This window comes from Diabrotica undecimpunctata, chromosome 6, assembly GCF_040954645.1.
Source record: "Diabrotica undecimpunctata isolate CICGRU chromosome 6, icDiaUnde3, whole genome shotgun sequence".
NCBI classification, from domain to species: Eukaryota; Metazoa; Arthropoda; class Insecta; order Coleoptera; family Chrysomelidae; genus Diabrotica; species Diabrotica undecimpunctata.
Window position 1 is genome coordinate 120,973,020 of NC_092808.1, and position 16,936 is coordinate 120,989,955.

The 16,936-nt window shown below is 31.3% G+C and overlaps 1 protein-coding gene across 1 annotated transcript; it reads right to left on the reverse strand.

The window, feature by feature from the left end:
• Positions 1-2,058: 2,058 nt before the first annotated feature.
• LOC140444587 (uncharacterized) lies at positions 2,059-2,610 on the reverse strand. Its single transcript, XM_072536349.1, has one exon. It carries the CDS (start codon positions 2,608-2,610, stop codon positions 2,059-2,061), a length of 552 nt encoding a protein of 183 aa, XP_072392450.1.
• Positions 2,611-16,936: the final 14,326 nt, after the last annotated feature.

Genomic DNA, 16,936 nt, shown 5'->3' on the forward strand with positions numbered 1-16,936 from the left:
TTCTCTGGTGCATAAATTTTTATTACATTCAGAGGTTTACCATCCAATTTAACTTTTACACTTACTAGTCTTTCAGACGTATATTAACATTCTTGTTGTTGGTGTAAAAATTGTTTGTGTACTAACAATGGCTCTGGATTCTTTCGCAAAATCACTGTAAATTATCAGATAGTCATCTAGCGCACTTTGACCCTTTTCTTTTTTCTTCACATATTGTCTATATTTTTTCTATAAGCTCTTTTGTAATTTCCTGCTTTCTTGTGTTTAGAGAACTTATGTTACAAGTACCGATACAATAATACATATTTGTTTCTGTATAAGAACGGGAATTTCTTATAACTGTTGCCTCCAGATATTTTCCTAACATTCTCCCATAACGTGATTATATGCACAAATGTTGAATATCGCAAATTTACTGTTTTTCTTATTTTTAGTTTGTGTTTGTGTAAATATTAATTTATGTGTTCCCTGCCAAAAACTCTATGAAAAACTCCGCGAAAGTTTTAGAGTTCAGTGCTTGGTGCCTTTAATGCCTCAATAATTTTCCACGAAATAAAATGAAGAAAAGGCATGTCAAAGGCAAAGTAAATCAAATACTAATATTTGATATAACAGTTTTATAAATAATCCTAAAGAGAATGATCTTCATTTTAAGGACAACCAGATAACTCAATGTGTGTTCTTGGGGGTTTTCAGGGTAAAACCAATGCCTTCTGTATTTTCTAGCAATAACGCGCCTTGTTTAGTAGTAGAAAATAAATCTAAAAAGCTTAAAAACAATAATAATACTAAGGAGGTTAACAAAAACGTATCCAGAAAAAAAGATATAAATAAGGTCATAAGTGGTAGAATAGGTAAAAAAAATACAGATCAAATTAGACCTTCCGTTAAAAAAGAACCTTTAAAGAAAGCTGCTATTAAATTAAAGTTTAGTATGAATAATAAAGATGCTACTTTCAAAGACTCACTGGGGTCAGTTAGGATTTTACCAGAATCTCTAACCAAAATAACTTCTGAATCAGTACTTACGAACAGAACAATAACTTTAAGCCCTATAACAAATGTAGTAATGAGGTTAACAAAGAAACATTATTTTCTGATAAATCTAATACAGATACCAATCTGTCTTCCAAAAGGCCAAAGAAAGGTATTAACAGGAGGGATATATCAAAAATTTTTTCTGTTAGTACGTTTTCTGATAATGGTTGTCATCCTAATTGCTAATTGCAGTCGTAATTCTAAATTAACTCAAGATAATATATTTTTATCAATAGAACAAAGAACATCAATAAAAACAGACGTACTAATATACATAGAACAAAAAAGACTAAAGTGGTATGGACATGTAAGAAGAACTAGCGACAGCAGATGGATAAAGAAAATAACCGAATGGAGCCCCATAGGAAGGAGGAAAAGAGGACGACCCCGAAAATCCTGGAGGAACGAAGTAGACGACGCCATGAGTAAGAGACGCCTAAACGATGGAGAATGGAACAACAGAGAGAGATGGAAACGATTGAGCGAGGGAAGGCAGTGAATACTGTAGAATCTCTGAATATATATATATATATATATATATATATATATATATATATATATATATATATATATATATATATATATATATATATATATATATATATATATATATATATATATATATGTAAGGTTTTTTATCAGCAAATTTTAAAATAAACTCAACTGCGTTTCTCTGTAAAAAAGTAAACTTTATTATTTTCTGTACAATATTAATTATTAACAAATACATTACCTGTAAAAAGGAAACAACATTTAAAGCTTATGTTCTAATTTTACAAATTACAGGTAAAAGTAATAATGGCCAGACAATTGACAATCTTCAAATTAATGAATTGTCACTGTCAAAACACCTCACAAGTATGTCTAACATAAAAACAAAAAGAAGAACTTAATGTTTTGACAGTGACGTAACAAAATGAGAATATAAATAGAAATAATATTAAAGGAAAACAAAACAATAGTTTTTCTTTACATCTCCCCCCTTGGAGAAGAAATTTTAAAACAAATATTGAATGTTTACTAAATATTTGTTTTCAATACTGGACTAAGCTTAGTGATATGAAAGAAGTTTGATTGTGTTTTCCTATGCCCAGTATCAATTTCATAAATTGAATTGGAAATCTTCTTTAATATTTTGTATGGTCCAATCCTTAATTCATCTAACTTCTTTCTATTTAGGCGGTTACCGTTTTCCACATATACTAAATCCCCAATGTTTAAATCAATTTCCTTCCTATGTAAATCGAACTGCTTTTTATTATAATTATGTGATTTTTTTGTATTTTCTAAGGCAATTGTTCTATCTAGTTCGAGATCAGCATGTGAGACTTTAGATGATAATTCATGTGGCAGGATGCTTATATTTTCTCCTTCTATTAAATATTTTGGTGCAAATTTTGTGATGGTGTGTTCAGTTTCATTATATTTCTTTACACATTTTTGAGCAATTGTTGTCCATGCTGTTTTCCTGCCACCTTCATTTATTTTGCATCTAATTTTATTAACCAATGTTTGATTTAATCTTTCATTGACACCGTTTGAAAATGGTGCATCAACAGCAGTGAATATCATTTTGATATTATTGATCTGTAGGAAATCTTTGAATTAGTTTGAGTTGACGCTAGGATATTGATCAGTCATAACAGTTTTAATTTTGTGATCTTGTGTTACCATTTTAATTATCTTTATGAAGTCATCAGAGTTTTGTGTTTTTAATGTCAAACAATAGACATATCTTGAGAAATGGTCTACTAATAGATGAAGAAATTTTTTTGTTGAATGAGATCCTCCAAAACCACCAATGGTATCAATGGAGACAATTTCAAATGGATATGTAGCTGGTCCTAATTGTGACATTAAACCATAGTTAGGTTTCCTTCTTGATTTATTTTTAATGCAGATATCACAGTTATCACATATTTTCTTAATGTTGGTAGTCATATTTTTGGCTGTATAAAATGGTGATATTTTATTTAACATCTGGTTTGTTCCTACGTGACAGTAAGTATTATGTACATTTTTTATCAATGTTTTACTTAAAGCTTCAGATAAAATAATTTTGTCTTTTCTGTTTGACTTTTTATAATATGTATCATTTTTGAAACTGTATTTAGTTTTATTATTTTGCAGATCAATATTTGAGAGTTGGTCAATTTTTATATCTTCCAGATTGATCAGGTTTACTATTTTTAATACTTCATTTGTATTTTCTTGAGATTCTAAAACTGGATTTCTGCTTAAACAGTCTGCTTCCTGGTTATATTTTCCTGAATTATACTTTACTTTAAAATTATATTGAGATAAGTAAAATGTCAAGTCTCCCAATTCTTCATCTGTTCTAGCTCTTATGTTTAAATTTTCTAAAGGTTTGTGATCTGAATATACTATAACCTCTTTTCCAATGAGCAGATGTTGCCAATATTTTATAGCTTCTTTTATCGCTAGACATTCTAAATATATTGCCTTCTTTTTCTTTTGATTTTTCATTAATTTTTTTGAAAAATATGCCACTGGCTTGCTACATCCGTGTTCATCAATTTGTTTTAATACAGCTCCTACTCCTTTTATGCTGGCATCTGTATATATATTAATTGGTAAATCAGGGTTGAAAATCCTTAATATTGGTTCTGAACAAAGTAATGACTTTATTTTATCGAAAGATTCTTGACACTCCTTAGACCAAATAAAATCAACATCTTTTCTTAATAAGTTGTGCAGAGGGTCTAAAATGATTGCAATATCTTGGACAAACTTATGATAATAATTGATTTTTTCCAAGAATTGACGTACATTCTTTCTAGTTTCTGGAACAGGGAAATTTTTCACAGCAATTAAGTAGTCTTTTAAAGGTTTTATGGGGAACTATTTTCTATTATGTGTCCTAAGTATTTTACTGATTGTTCTGCAAAGGTACATTTAGAAAATTTTAGTCTGAAACCTTCATTTAATATTGCATCTAATAACTTGGACAAGTGTAATATATGTTCATTAAAGGTTTTTGAAAAAATTAGGATATCATCTATATAATTGACTGTAAAGTCTGAGAGTTTATATTTTCTTATAAGACTGCTTAAAATCCGTTGAAAAATTGCTGGAGCCGTCTTCAAACCAAATAGGAGACAAGTCCACTGGAAATGACCTTCTTGTGTCACAGATGCTGTTTTTTCTTTATCTTGTACTCTCATTGGAATTGACCAAAATGCTGAATTTATGTTTAAAGTAGAAAAATATTTACAATTGTTAGTTTTTACCATTAAGTCCTCAATCAATGGAAAAGGTTGTGATTAAGGAGCCGCAAATGGACTATATGATTCTTCAATTAAATTATTCTTTAAAAGTTCTGCTATCTGACTTTCCATCTCCTTTTTATCTTCAATGGTACATCTATATGGACGTTTGGAGCAGTATTTATCTACAATTAAGTCAATATGAGCTTCATACTCTCTTATAGTACCTACATCATATTTGTCTTTAGCAAATGCTGATTTATATTTATTAATCAATTTCTGATTGCTGATTTAAATCTAAATGGTTAATTGCTATTTCAAAATTGTCAGTATTTATACTCTCATTAAAATTTATTTCATATTTGTATATATCACAAATATTTTCTTTAGATGCATTTAAATATATGTTACCTGGAAACTCAAGAATACTCATATTATCAATAATTGACAAATTTTCAAATTATTTAGAGTTGTTGTATTGTGTAATCCTAAGATCTTCATTTTGATTTAATCTGAAATTCTTAATACAATCTAACCCAACTAAAAAATCATAATTGAAATTTTCATTATCTACAATAAATACATCCATTTCTTTTTCAATATAATAGATTTTTATCTTAAGTGTTACTATACCATTTGTTTTTTTAACACCATTAATTGTCGTCAAGTTTACTATTTGAAGGTCATCTCTATTTTGTGCTTTTATCTGTAATAATTTTGCATTATTCAATGACACATTTGCTCCTGAATCATATACTCCATAGATCTCTAAAGTGTCATTCAATAGTAACTTGATTTTAATTAGTGGTGGTATTCACAGTTTTTTGGATTTGTTTCATTTAATTATATTTCTAATTTATGGTTGTTGACAGTTCTTACCAGCTGATTTTTCAAAATATCACTTTTGCTTCTGAACCAGCAACTTGATTCCAGGTGGTAGCGTAAACCTCTTCCTTGTTTTTCACAAATTTTGCAGGCTTATTTTTTCTCAAAGTAACATTTTTCGTTTGTTTTTGAAGTCTTAATTTTAATTAAGTGTTCTAAACCTCTAATTTCATTGAAGAGATCTTCCGTTTCTTTCAAAGTGTCTCGATCAATTCTATCAGCTATATAATTTGGAAGTCCAATAGCTATTAAATCAATCATACTTTTTTATCTAATGATTTGTTTATTTATAGTATGAGTCTTTCCTTTTTAAAAGCCAATTCTAATAAGGAACCATTTTTGTATTTGAACTGAAAAGCATACCTCACTGGAGTCCACCCTTTGTCTGCATATGTGTCACAAAATTTGTTTTTCCATTCATCCCAATTAGAATTTATTAAATATTTTATAAGCATTGACCTATACCAATCCACACATGATCCTTCTAAAAATAATCTTAGAAGTTCAATTTTTTCCGTATTTTGATCTATTTGTAATCTTGTGCACTCATTTTCAAATGTTTCTATCCATTGTAAAACGTTCACATTTTTACCTGTAAATTTTTCTATCACAAATTGTTCGGATACTTTGTTTTTATTAAAGGATTCAATACATTGTTTTTCATTTGACTTTGTTACTCTCTCCAAGATCTGTTCTAATGCATCTAGTAGGATACCAGTTGTGGATGTTAGAGATTCTCTCCTTTGAATATCTTGTTGTTCTAAAACAAATCATTGAATTGTATATTCCCATCTTTATCCATATAAACTTTTAAAATATTTTCATATGCAATCTAAACTTTTCTTGTAGTACCCCGTTTTGTTAGAGCCCTTTTTACTTTCTGAAAAGCTGCTGTCGTCTGGATTTTTTCATGATAGGAAATATTTTGCATATCATGAGGCATTGCAAAAATTTCATTTTCTTCATTCTCAATTGTGGTTATGCTAATAAGATTTGTTTTAGTATCTGTTTGCAATGATTTAACAGTCAATTCAAATCTCAGTTTTGCCATTTTGATAATTAAAAATTATTATACCTTTTTCTGTTAGCAAAAATGTTGTGAGAATATAAATAGAAATAACATTGAAGGAAAACAAAACAATAGTTTTTCTTTACATATATATTTACTTAATGAAGACAATGCCACTGAGGATTGTGAAGTGTTGCTGAATACTGGACCAATGCCTAATTTTGTTTTGCATACTAGTACACAAAAAATTGATAATGATGTGTTATACTAATTACTGATGATAATTCTGATTATTTTCTGTTAGCAAAGAATTAATTGTTGTAGATGATGTTAAATGTGTTAAATCATCTCCTAGATTAAACAGAAACGATCCGAGTAATAGTCAACAAAAGATTACTGCTATACCTGAAACTTTTATAAATTTAGATGATGGTGAATCAAGTGATAACGAAAAATGGCTCCAAAAATCAATCTAAAGAAGCCAAAAAAACGACGTATACCAATGCCTTCAGCAATTCGTTCTATATTTTTCAACACTCCCAGATTATTAAGATCAGAATTTAGTCAAAAGAAAGGTTCTTTTTCTGAAACAAAGACTGTTGCAAAAAATTCAACAACAAAAATACAAAAACCAGAAAACAAGTTAGACAAATTACCAGTAAAACAAAGAAACGATCCAAATTTAAAAAACAATACAGAAAATATTATTTATGAGGTAATCAAATATACTGAAAATATAAGGTTTTTTGCAGATGTTGTTACTTACTCTCAGGATGATATTGTACTAATAGAGAGTTCTCCACCACGGTAGTCGGTGTAAATCAGGTATACTTATTAAGTTTTGTTTTTTTATTATGTGGGATTACTACAATATGATCCTAAAACTAAAATAAATCGGATAAAAAAACGCAGTATTTATTTTATCAAATAATTTTAATTGGTTTTTTATTTGGGTTACTTTAAAAGCCTCATATTAACTGAAAGTGGTATTTTCCATTTTATCTCTATGTAATAATACAACACACCACTAGACTATATTTTATAAGAGTGTATAATATTTACAAACCGTCAGTTCCAGCCAATAGCGGCACGGTGCGATTTGTAACAAACCGCCCGTATTGTCCCTACTCAAATATGATGCAGCCACAAAAGGCCAAAGCTCTAAACGTACTGTATGTGAAAAACTATTTGTCAACGGCTTTTTACACTCCGACGCTAATAATAGCGCCATTAAATTGATAGCTATCGCTGCCTGTTGAAATGACATTTTTTATTGATGGCTTTCATTATCGTTCTTTTTCTGAAGGTGACACCAATTAATATTGTTTGTTTTGAAAACTGACCGTAATTGTTGAAATATTTGTAGCGGGAAAATGGTAGCCGCAGAATTTTCTTTCCTAAGTTTGGTTTATAGGTTCCATTGAATAAATCGCATTAAAAAAAAAATAAAACACGAATTAAGTTTTAAAATCTGCTGCAAACTAGATACATAAAAAAAGAGAAAATCATGTTTAGACCAATATCTGAAAAAAAAACCGACATATGAGAGTTTGGGTTTTTCAAAGGCAAATCAACAACAGATACAATTTTTATTATAAGCCAACAATGGAAAAATGTTCGTATGATTTAGTTCAAAATAAAGTAACAAACTTTGTGTGTATTTCATTCATTTAATAAACTTTGTGTGTATTTCATTCATTTTGGAAAAGCATATGGTATGTGAATACATACAGAGTCTGTGAAGATTGTTAGCGTTGTATAGTTATGATGTATCTTAGATTGTATTATTAATAAACGTATAATTTTATATATTTATTAAATCTTTTACTTAATACCTTTTATATTTATACAAAATATAAAACTAACAGAATAATACTTAAAGTTAAATCTATGAGACCTTCTGTTTTTTAAATTTTTTTTTAGCATAAATAATCATCAAATTTAATTGGTTGCTTAGTCACACTTCTCCTGTTATGCGTGGAGCCAAATCAATTATTTGTTCATTTTCTTGGTTAAGGTCATTCATTGTGTGATTAGCCTTATTACATGTCTGTCTATTTCGGTCAATGACATTTTTATTTATCACAACAGCATCTTCAGCATATCTTTGCCAAAATTCATGTCTTTCTTTGCTTTTTTCTTCTTTCTATGTATTGTAGAAACCCTCAATTTAGAACAGTGATTTCATAGTTTAAACGCCGAATATCCTCAAATTTAAATGTACACAGCGGCCCTCGAAAACTGCCTGTTTTCTCGATTGCAATTTGCGTTTCCTCACAAGAAATTACAGAATATATAAAGTAGTATATTTATGTGTGCTTCTCTATAGTAGACTTGACCAGAGGTTTTCGTACAGTGTAGCCAATTCTTGTTCACACGTGGTAATTATGGTCATACAAAACCTGTATTCTTCCACGCAGCGATTATTACCGTCATAAAAATACAAAAAAAAAACATGATTTTTTCAATAGTAAAAATTAAGCACAAAATTGTAATTAAATAAATTTTATTTATATGTTCCGTTTCGATACATATTTAAATTTATAAAATAAAAATCGATATTTTAAAACATTATTTTTCAATCCTTTGGCAATGTTGGAATTGGCGACGAAATTCCATTTTACAATTCGGACCCAGACATGCCGTAAAACTAGTTTTTATTATTTTTTCGCCAAAGAAATGGTTCATTTACATTGGCGTTTCTATGGGTAGTGCATTTTGTGAGTATATTTTATGTGATAAGTTTGTAAACTTATTGTTGTCAATACTGTTTTAACAATACTGTATTGTAGTATTGATAAAACGTGTTATTGATAATAAGGGTGTTATAGTTTGTCGTTTTATAGTAAATTTTTAGTTATATTCTTATACAGAATTGTTGAAATTATTGTATATATAGTATATACACAGATTATTAAAATACAATGGACGAAAAACCGAGTTGTTCCAAGAGAAGACAGGAAAATTCTGATGTTGATTCCAAAAATGAAAAGCCGCAAGAGACGGAAAATGTTAACGTCCGAAGAGAAGGTAATGATACGAATCGTTTATGAAGGAATTGTCGGCAGAAAAATGGCATTAAATGTTAGCCAAGCGGTCGACATTTGTAGCAGTTTAACAAAAGTATCCGTTAGCTGTATTTATCGTGTACTTAAAAATACATCGGAAAATAAAAAGCAAGAAAAAGGTAAAACTAGAGGTAGAAAAAGCATTGTTTTCGATGACGAGACAAGGAATATTATACGTCGAAAAATTCATTCATTTTATTTTCGGAGTGAAATTCCAACACTGAAAAAATTTCTCAAGAGTTCGAAAACGATGACTCTTTGCCCAAGATATCTTATAGGGTCTTAATCAGAACCATGCGCGAAATGAACTTTCGATATGTAAAACGCAACAGAAAAAGTATGCTATTAGAAAAAAATGAAATTATTCTGTGGAGAAGTAAATAGTAAGAAGAAATACGAAAAATTCGCAGCACTGGACGCAAAATATATTATTTGGATGAAACCTGGATTAACGAAGGTCATACAGTTGGAAAAGTTTGGCAAGATTTAAATGTCAAAAGTAAACGCGAAGCATTTATAAAAGGCTGGTCTACAGGAATAAAAGCTCCATCAGAAAAGGGACAGCGTTTAATCATCACCCATATAGGAAGAGAGAATCTTACCAAAATTGGAATCTGGGTCTGTGGTTGTTATGGACAATGCGCCATATCATAGTCGCAGACTAGAACAATTTCCGACGACAGCATGACGGAAAGGGAGAATTAAAGAATGGCTTACAGAAAAGGGGATTGCATACGAAGAATCAATGCTCAAAATTCAACTACTTGACATTGCACGGTTAAGGAAAAGTGAATATCTTAAATATATTGTGGATGAAACTGCAAAAGATTATGGTGTCAAAGTTCTACGTCTACCACCTTATCATTGCGAACTTAATCCCATTGAACTTATCTGGGCGCAAGTGAAAGGAAAAGTAGCATGCAATAACAAAACGCTCAAATTAAACGAAGTTAAAGAACTTTTGATTCAAGCAATCCTCCATGTAACTCCAGAGAAATGGGCTAAATGTATAGGCCACATAATTAAAGAAGAATATCCTATGTGGGAACTTGACAATCATGTTAAAGTTTTACTTGAGCCAATTATAATTACACCAGGTGAAGATAATGACAGCGATAGCAGCACTGCATCTTCAAATTTAGACAGCGAATAATATTTTCTAATAGTTTAGTAGGAACATCAGCATAAAAAAACCAAAAACAAAAAAAAAACGAGAAGAACATAGTAAGTGTGTATAGTGTTTGGGTTTAAATAGAATAGTACAATGTTTTGTTACATTCAAAATTTTTTTTATTTTGTTTTTATAGAATTTTATTTTGTTTTATAGGATTTTATTTTGTTTTGTTTTATACTGTTTAAGTGTTTTGTTTATTTTATTTAATGGGACAATATGGCTCTTGGCAAACACTTTCGATCTCTATTACAGAGACCGTTTTTAAAGTTAAGAAAAAATAATAATATAAGAATATATGAATATATAACAATAAACAAATAAAATAAATATAACTATAATTTATATCTTTGAAAACGGTCTTTGGATATAGAGATGGAAACTTCAGTAAAAACCTGCAGATAAATATATTGTGGCCTATTTTGAACAATAATATTTAAACAATATAATATAATTAACGTTGAAATAAAAGTGAGTGTAAGCCACTGGATTTTCATACGTCTTTCCCCACTTCTACGCCTTCAAACGATGACTCACTCTCCCAAATAGTGAAATTAGAGTTTAGACATAACTCTGTCCGTTTTTATCTGTTAGAGAACCGTCTCTCGTGGTATTTACTGCTGTATTCGTTCTCATTTGGTGTAAACATCATTTTATTCTACCCTTCTATTTCTTACTCAGTTCTTTGATGCTCGCCACCTTACATCAACGTCGTAAATATGCACTTCTAGATTTATCCCTTAGTGTCTGAGCATCAATTTTTCTAATAGTTTTCATATTTGCTGTTTCAAACATTTTTCTTTCCTCTCTATGCCAGGTCGTATTTCTGCGACTTACCAATAGTAAAAACGAATACTGATCAGAGAAACAATATATAGACTTGAAACCGGATTGTTACTATAAAGGCGACACTTTTCTATGATCTCGGTAGAGAATAAGCTTACTTCAGGGAAGCGTGGACAAATTCGATGTAAATATCAGGATCTAATTGTTTTCTTATGCACCTTTGTCCAGTTCTTCTCCATCGACGATGGTAAATAAATCGTTGAAGTGTGGAATAAAAAGTCTAGCTTTTTTGACAGCTACTGATAAGTAACTTTCTACAATAGACTACGCTCAAATAAGCTCAAATTCCCAATTTATAATTTAACAAATAATGTATACCTTGGCACAAAGGTTAATGCTTCTATCATACTAACAAACTTTGAACTATTAGCTCACAATACAATTTATTGTAGACCGTTATTGCAACACTTAGGAAGTTTAATTGGAAAATATGTTATTAGCAATTTATTAGGTCTGCAGATTTGTAGGTTTAATGGACTCTAATTATTAAAATGTTACTCGATATATTTTACAATGTTTTAATTATACACGGTAAACTATAAAAGGCTAAGAATTTAAGAATAACGTGAGATTACAAATTAAGGATTTAATTTGTGATTGAACAAGCGACTCTGTACACGCGAGCCATGCTTTGCTCTCAGTTCCTTACTGAAAAAAATCATGCCCCATCCCTTTGTCCTTCCAAAATCTAATTACGTATTTCCTATCCCTCCCTGTTGAAGGACAGGAACCATCATCAGAACCAGCTCAAGGCGTAGAGGAAATGCTCCTGGACTGGCTTAAAACTGGAATACTACAAGCATGACTTAAACAGTTTTAATGATTGTGGTAATGCGATGGAGAAGGCAACGGGAAAACCACCCCATTATATTTCCCACAAATCCAAATATCAGACGGAAACAAGAAAATGGCCCTCAGTCCGGGGCACCTCTTAAATGGGGAGAGGGTGCAAAGAATCCTCCCGTCAACTACTACTACGATCCAAGGAAGTGGACAAAGAATTCAAATATATGACAAGATAGTACGCATTGCCTTCGCATTAACTTTATAAGGAAGCGCCACTCTTAGACTTCATTAGAATACAAAGATTGCAATGGGCCGGACATGTGATAAGAATGGAAAAGGATAGGCTACCAAAAAGAGCAATAAATGCTAGAATGCAGGAAAAGAGACCGGTTGAAAAGCCAAGAAAGGGCTAGGAAGACACAGTAAACAGCGACGCACAATCTCTTTTAAGAGTCCCGTGTATGGAGAAGATCAGCCACAGACAAGCAAGGGTGAAGGCAAAAAATAAAGGAGACCAAGGCTCAATTTAGGCTGTAGTACCGTAGAAGAAGAAAAAGTACGCATTGACACAGGGAACGTACGCAGCTTATTTATGTCTGGGAAGCTTGCAAAAACCGAAGCTAAGATGCGAAGAATCAAAATGGACATCTTGGTAATGAGTGAAGTAAGATGGTCTGGGTCAGGAAAACAAAAAACAAAAAATGGATACATGTATTGGTCAGAAGGAACCGACCCAGAACATCAATATGGAACGGCTATATTGATATCGGACAAAATTGCGCAGTCAGTCATAGACTTCATTCCTCTAAATAAGAGAGTAGCAATGTTGAAATTAAGAACAATCCATAGAAACCTAAATGTTATTCACGTTTATGCCTCGGTACCAGAAACAATAGGGGAGCTAAAGTGGTACAATTCTGCATAGAGAACAACCTGTTAGTAGCCAGCACTTTCTATAAACAACATCCTAGAAGACACTTGGAAATCACTTACAGACAGAAAAGATACAATTATTAAAAATCAAATTGACTTCATTTTGCTCGATAACAACTTTAGGAAGTACATAAAATCTACTAAAACATATCCTGGAGCTGACGTTTATAGCGATCACAATCCAGTTATAATTGATTTTAAAATAAAAAGGTTTATTAAAGTTAAAAGGGAAAAAATGTCAAGAAAAATAGACATCTCACAACTGAAAAACTTTGAAAAGAAAAATGAAATAAGCATCAAGGTTGAGAAATAAATAGAAACGCTAGAGAACTTGGTATAGCCAGACGTTGAAGTAACATGGACTGCTCTAAAAACAAAAATAACAAAGATACAAGAAGACGACATCGAGTTTACTAAAAACAACAGAAAACAAGAATGGATAAATAATGTGCGTAGGACGAAAACACAAAAGAAACTCAATATAACCCAATAGAATACAAACGAGTCAATAAAATCATTAGAAAAAGGTACAGAGAAGCTAAAGAAAACTGGATGTCAACCAAACGCCTAGAAATTGGGCAGCTTTAGGAAAGATACGACACCTTAAATGTCCATAAAAAAGTAAAAGAATGATACCGCGACATTGGACGCCACTGTAACAAGTTCGTGTTGCGCCACGATGGCGCTACTGTAACAAATCCGTGTTGCGCCACGATGGGTGCTACTGTAACAAAATGTATATAGATCACTTGGGACAAGGTCCCTGATGTGATAAAGATCTTTAGAGTAGTAGTGAAGATAAGTTTCAAACTAAGTTAAAAGTAAAAGTTGAAACTGAATGCAGTTCAGTTAGCTGGGTATGCTTGAGACTAGCCAGTTGATACTCAAGGTAGGGTTAGGCCTATTTGCATGCCCTGAGAAAACAGTAAAGAATAGTAAATATAGATATTAACTAACAAAATATAAGAATAAATAAAACGAACTAAGAGTAACAGGAATGTACGAAAGAAGGATGATTAGGGCGCCAGGGAAGATGTTTACTGGACTCTTCGTCTTATTAAACACTTCACCTAGTGACTTTATTGCTGCTGATAACTATGATTTTCTGTAACTTAATTTAATAATATTAAAGTATAAACCCTGTGAACAATGTAATGTACAATTTAACTTAAAAACCATACATGAAAATCCCCTTAACAATGTTATATATGTAATTTAATTTAAATACCCTTATAATATAAAAATCCTATTAACCCTTGTTTTTTATATACAATATATTTTACATTCCCTAATGTACTAAAAAAGTATGAACTTCTGGTTACACTTCAAATTGAATGCTTTTAACCTTCGATAATGTTTTAATTACTAATTAGAACAAAATTTACTGACACCCAAAATATTTATATATCCAAACAACTATAACCCTTCCCTATATTTAACCCAATGTATCAGTTTGACGATTTTTGATTTGATTCAGAGAAATTTCACTTGAATATCCAGTCGAATCAGAACTGGGTTCTTCGTTAAAAATAACTTCTTTGTCCGAAGTATAATTTCCCCCAATTACTTTTTCGTCTTCTTCCCGAAATAATGCATCAGCGAATGCTTGGAGTTCTTTATCAGTAAGTCAATTGGGATTTCTAACTGGAATCTGATCCCAGAAAAATAAAATTACCGTTAAAAATTTTTATCTTAATAAGAAAAAGTATTGTTTATAAAGAAAAATATATTTTGTGCCTAAATAATGTTCCTGAATAATGACTAAAAAACAATTGAAAGATGTAGGGGACGGTGGTATATACTGGAACGTGGTACATAATGGGTCAATTGAAATATCTCGCCATCTATGATAAAGTAGATGTAGTTGAATTAAACGTTAAAAGCCAACAATAGAAGAGTTCTTTTGACTTGCAGGTTGCTATTTACCGACTTAGTATATGACTGTAATGGCTGCGGTTAAGTTTCCATAGACGAAAAGTAACTTTTTCATGTCCTTTGTATGCCTTATTATTCCGTAACAAGACTATTAAAGTTTCTGAAATTTCACAGTTAGGTGCTGGAAAGAGTGAATGAGGTATGTGTATTGGTATATTTTTCCTAAAAGCGATTTATGCAAACTGATAGTAATGTCGTAATGTTTATAAATTTAATGTAATGGTACTTACTGGGACACTAGTATGTGGTATACACAGGGACGTGTCCCACTATGTACCATAATATAATTTTATGTTCCTTTGTATATTTAGTATTTACGAAAAAGATATTTAGATAATCAATCTTGTTGTTCTCTTTGAGAGTAAAGCAACTTAACGCCCGTTTTGTTTTACAGATGCCAAATCACTTAAAATTCATTCAGAAAAGTAAACAAGATCATGAAGAGTATATAAGAAAAATGAAAAAAGCCAGTGAGATGGTTGTAGCTGGAGAATTGTCAATACGTGCAGTAGCAGACAAATTTGCAGTTACGAAATCTTCTTTGCAAAGAATGGTTTCAAAATTTAAGGGATGTAGTGAAGGTGAAAAAAAAAATCTTTTAATTTTAATCGGAATCATGGCTTTACGCAGATATTCTCAGATGAAGAAGAAAAACTTCTGGCTGATTATTTAATAAAAGCATGTAGGCTTTGTCATGGACTCACTGTAAAAGCCACTTGTGAGTTTGCGTACCAATATGCAGTGGCAAACAATAAAAGAATTCCAATCTCATGGGAGCAAAATAAATCTGCTGGTATTGAGTGGATGCGGCTATTTAGAATTCGCAGCAACTTGACATTAAGAACACCTGTGGCACGAGCCTAAGCAGAGCTACTAGTTTTAATGCTCATAACGTATCGGCATTTTTTGATAATTTAAAAAGTGTTGTTAAAATATTAAATTTCAACAAACGAAATATTCAACTGCGATGAAACCGGAATCACGACGGTGCATAGACCACCAAAAATTATAGCACACAAAGGACTGAAACAAGTGGGAAAAGTAACAAGTGCAGAACGAGGTACGTTAGTAACAATGTGTATAGCGATTTGTGCCAATGGAAATTACTGTCCTCCTTATTTTATATTTTCTCGTCAAAATTTTAAATCCCATATGTTAAATGGAGCACCTGTTGGATCTCAAGGGGCCGCATTTAAAACTGGTTGGATGACGACCGATAATTTTCTTAATTTTCTTAAACATTTAGTAGACGTTACAAGATGTAGTAAAGAAAAAAAATATATTACTAATCATGGACAATCACGAAGCTCACTGTGATTATAAAAATATGGAATACTCCAAAGACAATGGTATAGTATTACTAACAATACCACCTTACTGCAGCCATAAACTTCAGCCTCTTGACGTGGGATGTCTAGGTCCATTCAAGACTTTTTATAACAAAGAGACTGATAATTAGATGATTAACCATCCAGGAGTTCCTGTTACTATTTATGATGTTGCCGGTATTGTGGGTAAAAATACTACCAAAAGCTTTTACCCCTACTAATATTTTGTCGTCATTTAGAAAAACTGGAATATCACCTGTAGATTCTGAAATTTTCAAAGAGGAGGACTTTCTAAGCTCTTATGTTACAGATAGACCATTAGAAGCTAACATATAGACCAATGACAATAATGAAAAGCCACAAAATTATTCAGAGCCAGAACCTTCCACTAGTAATCATGGGTAAATTAAACAGATGAATTTATTTCGCCAGAGCAAGTTAAACCTTATCCAAAGGCAGAGCAGAGAAAAAATATTAGGAAGGGCCGGCCTAAACTTAAATCCACAATTCTTACTAGTTCATCTTTTATGGATGAGAAAAATAGAAGTGAGGAGGAGAGAATTCAGAAAGAAAAGGAAAAACAAGCACGGAAGAAAGTTGCTCACAATGCAAAAAGGAAGGTTTTTGATGAAACATCTTCCGAAAGTAATATTGCAGAGGCAGTAGTTGATGACTATAACAATGATCTGGAGGATGATTTCGAAGATTTA

Bases quoted from the DNA above. Each gene is read 5' to 3' on its own strand.
- LOC140444587 (XM_072536349.1), bottom strand. From the start codon at position 2,610: ATGATATTCACTGCTGTTGATGCACCATTTTCAAACGGTGTCAATGAA.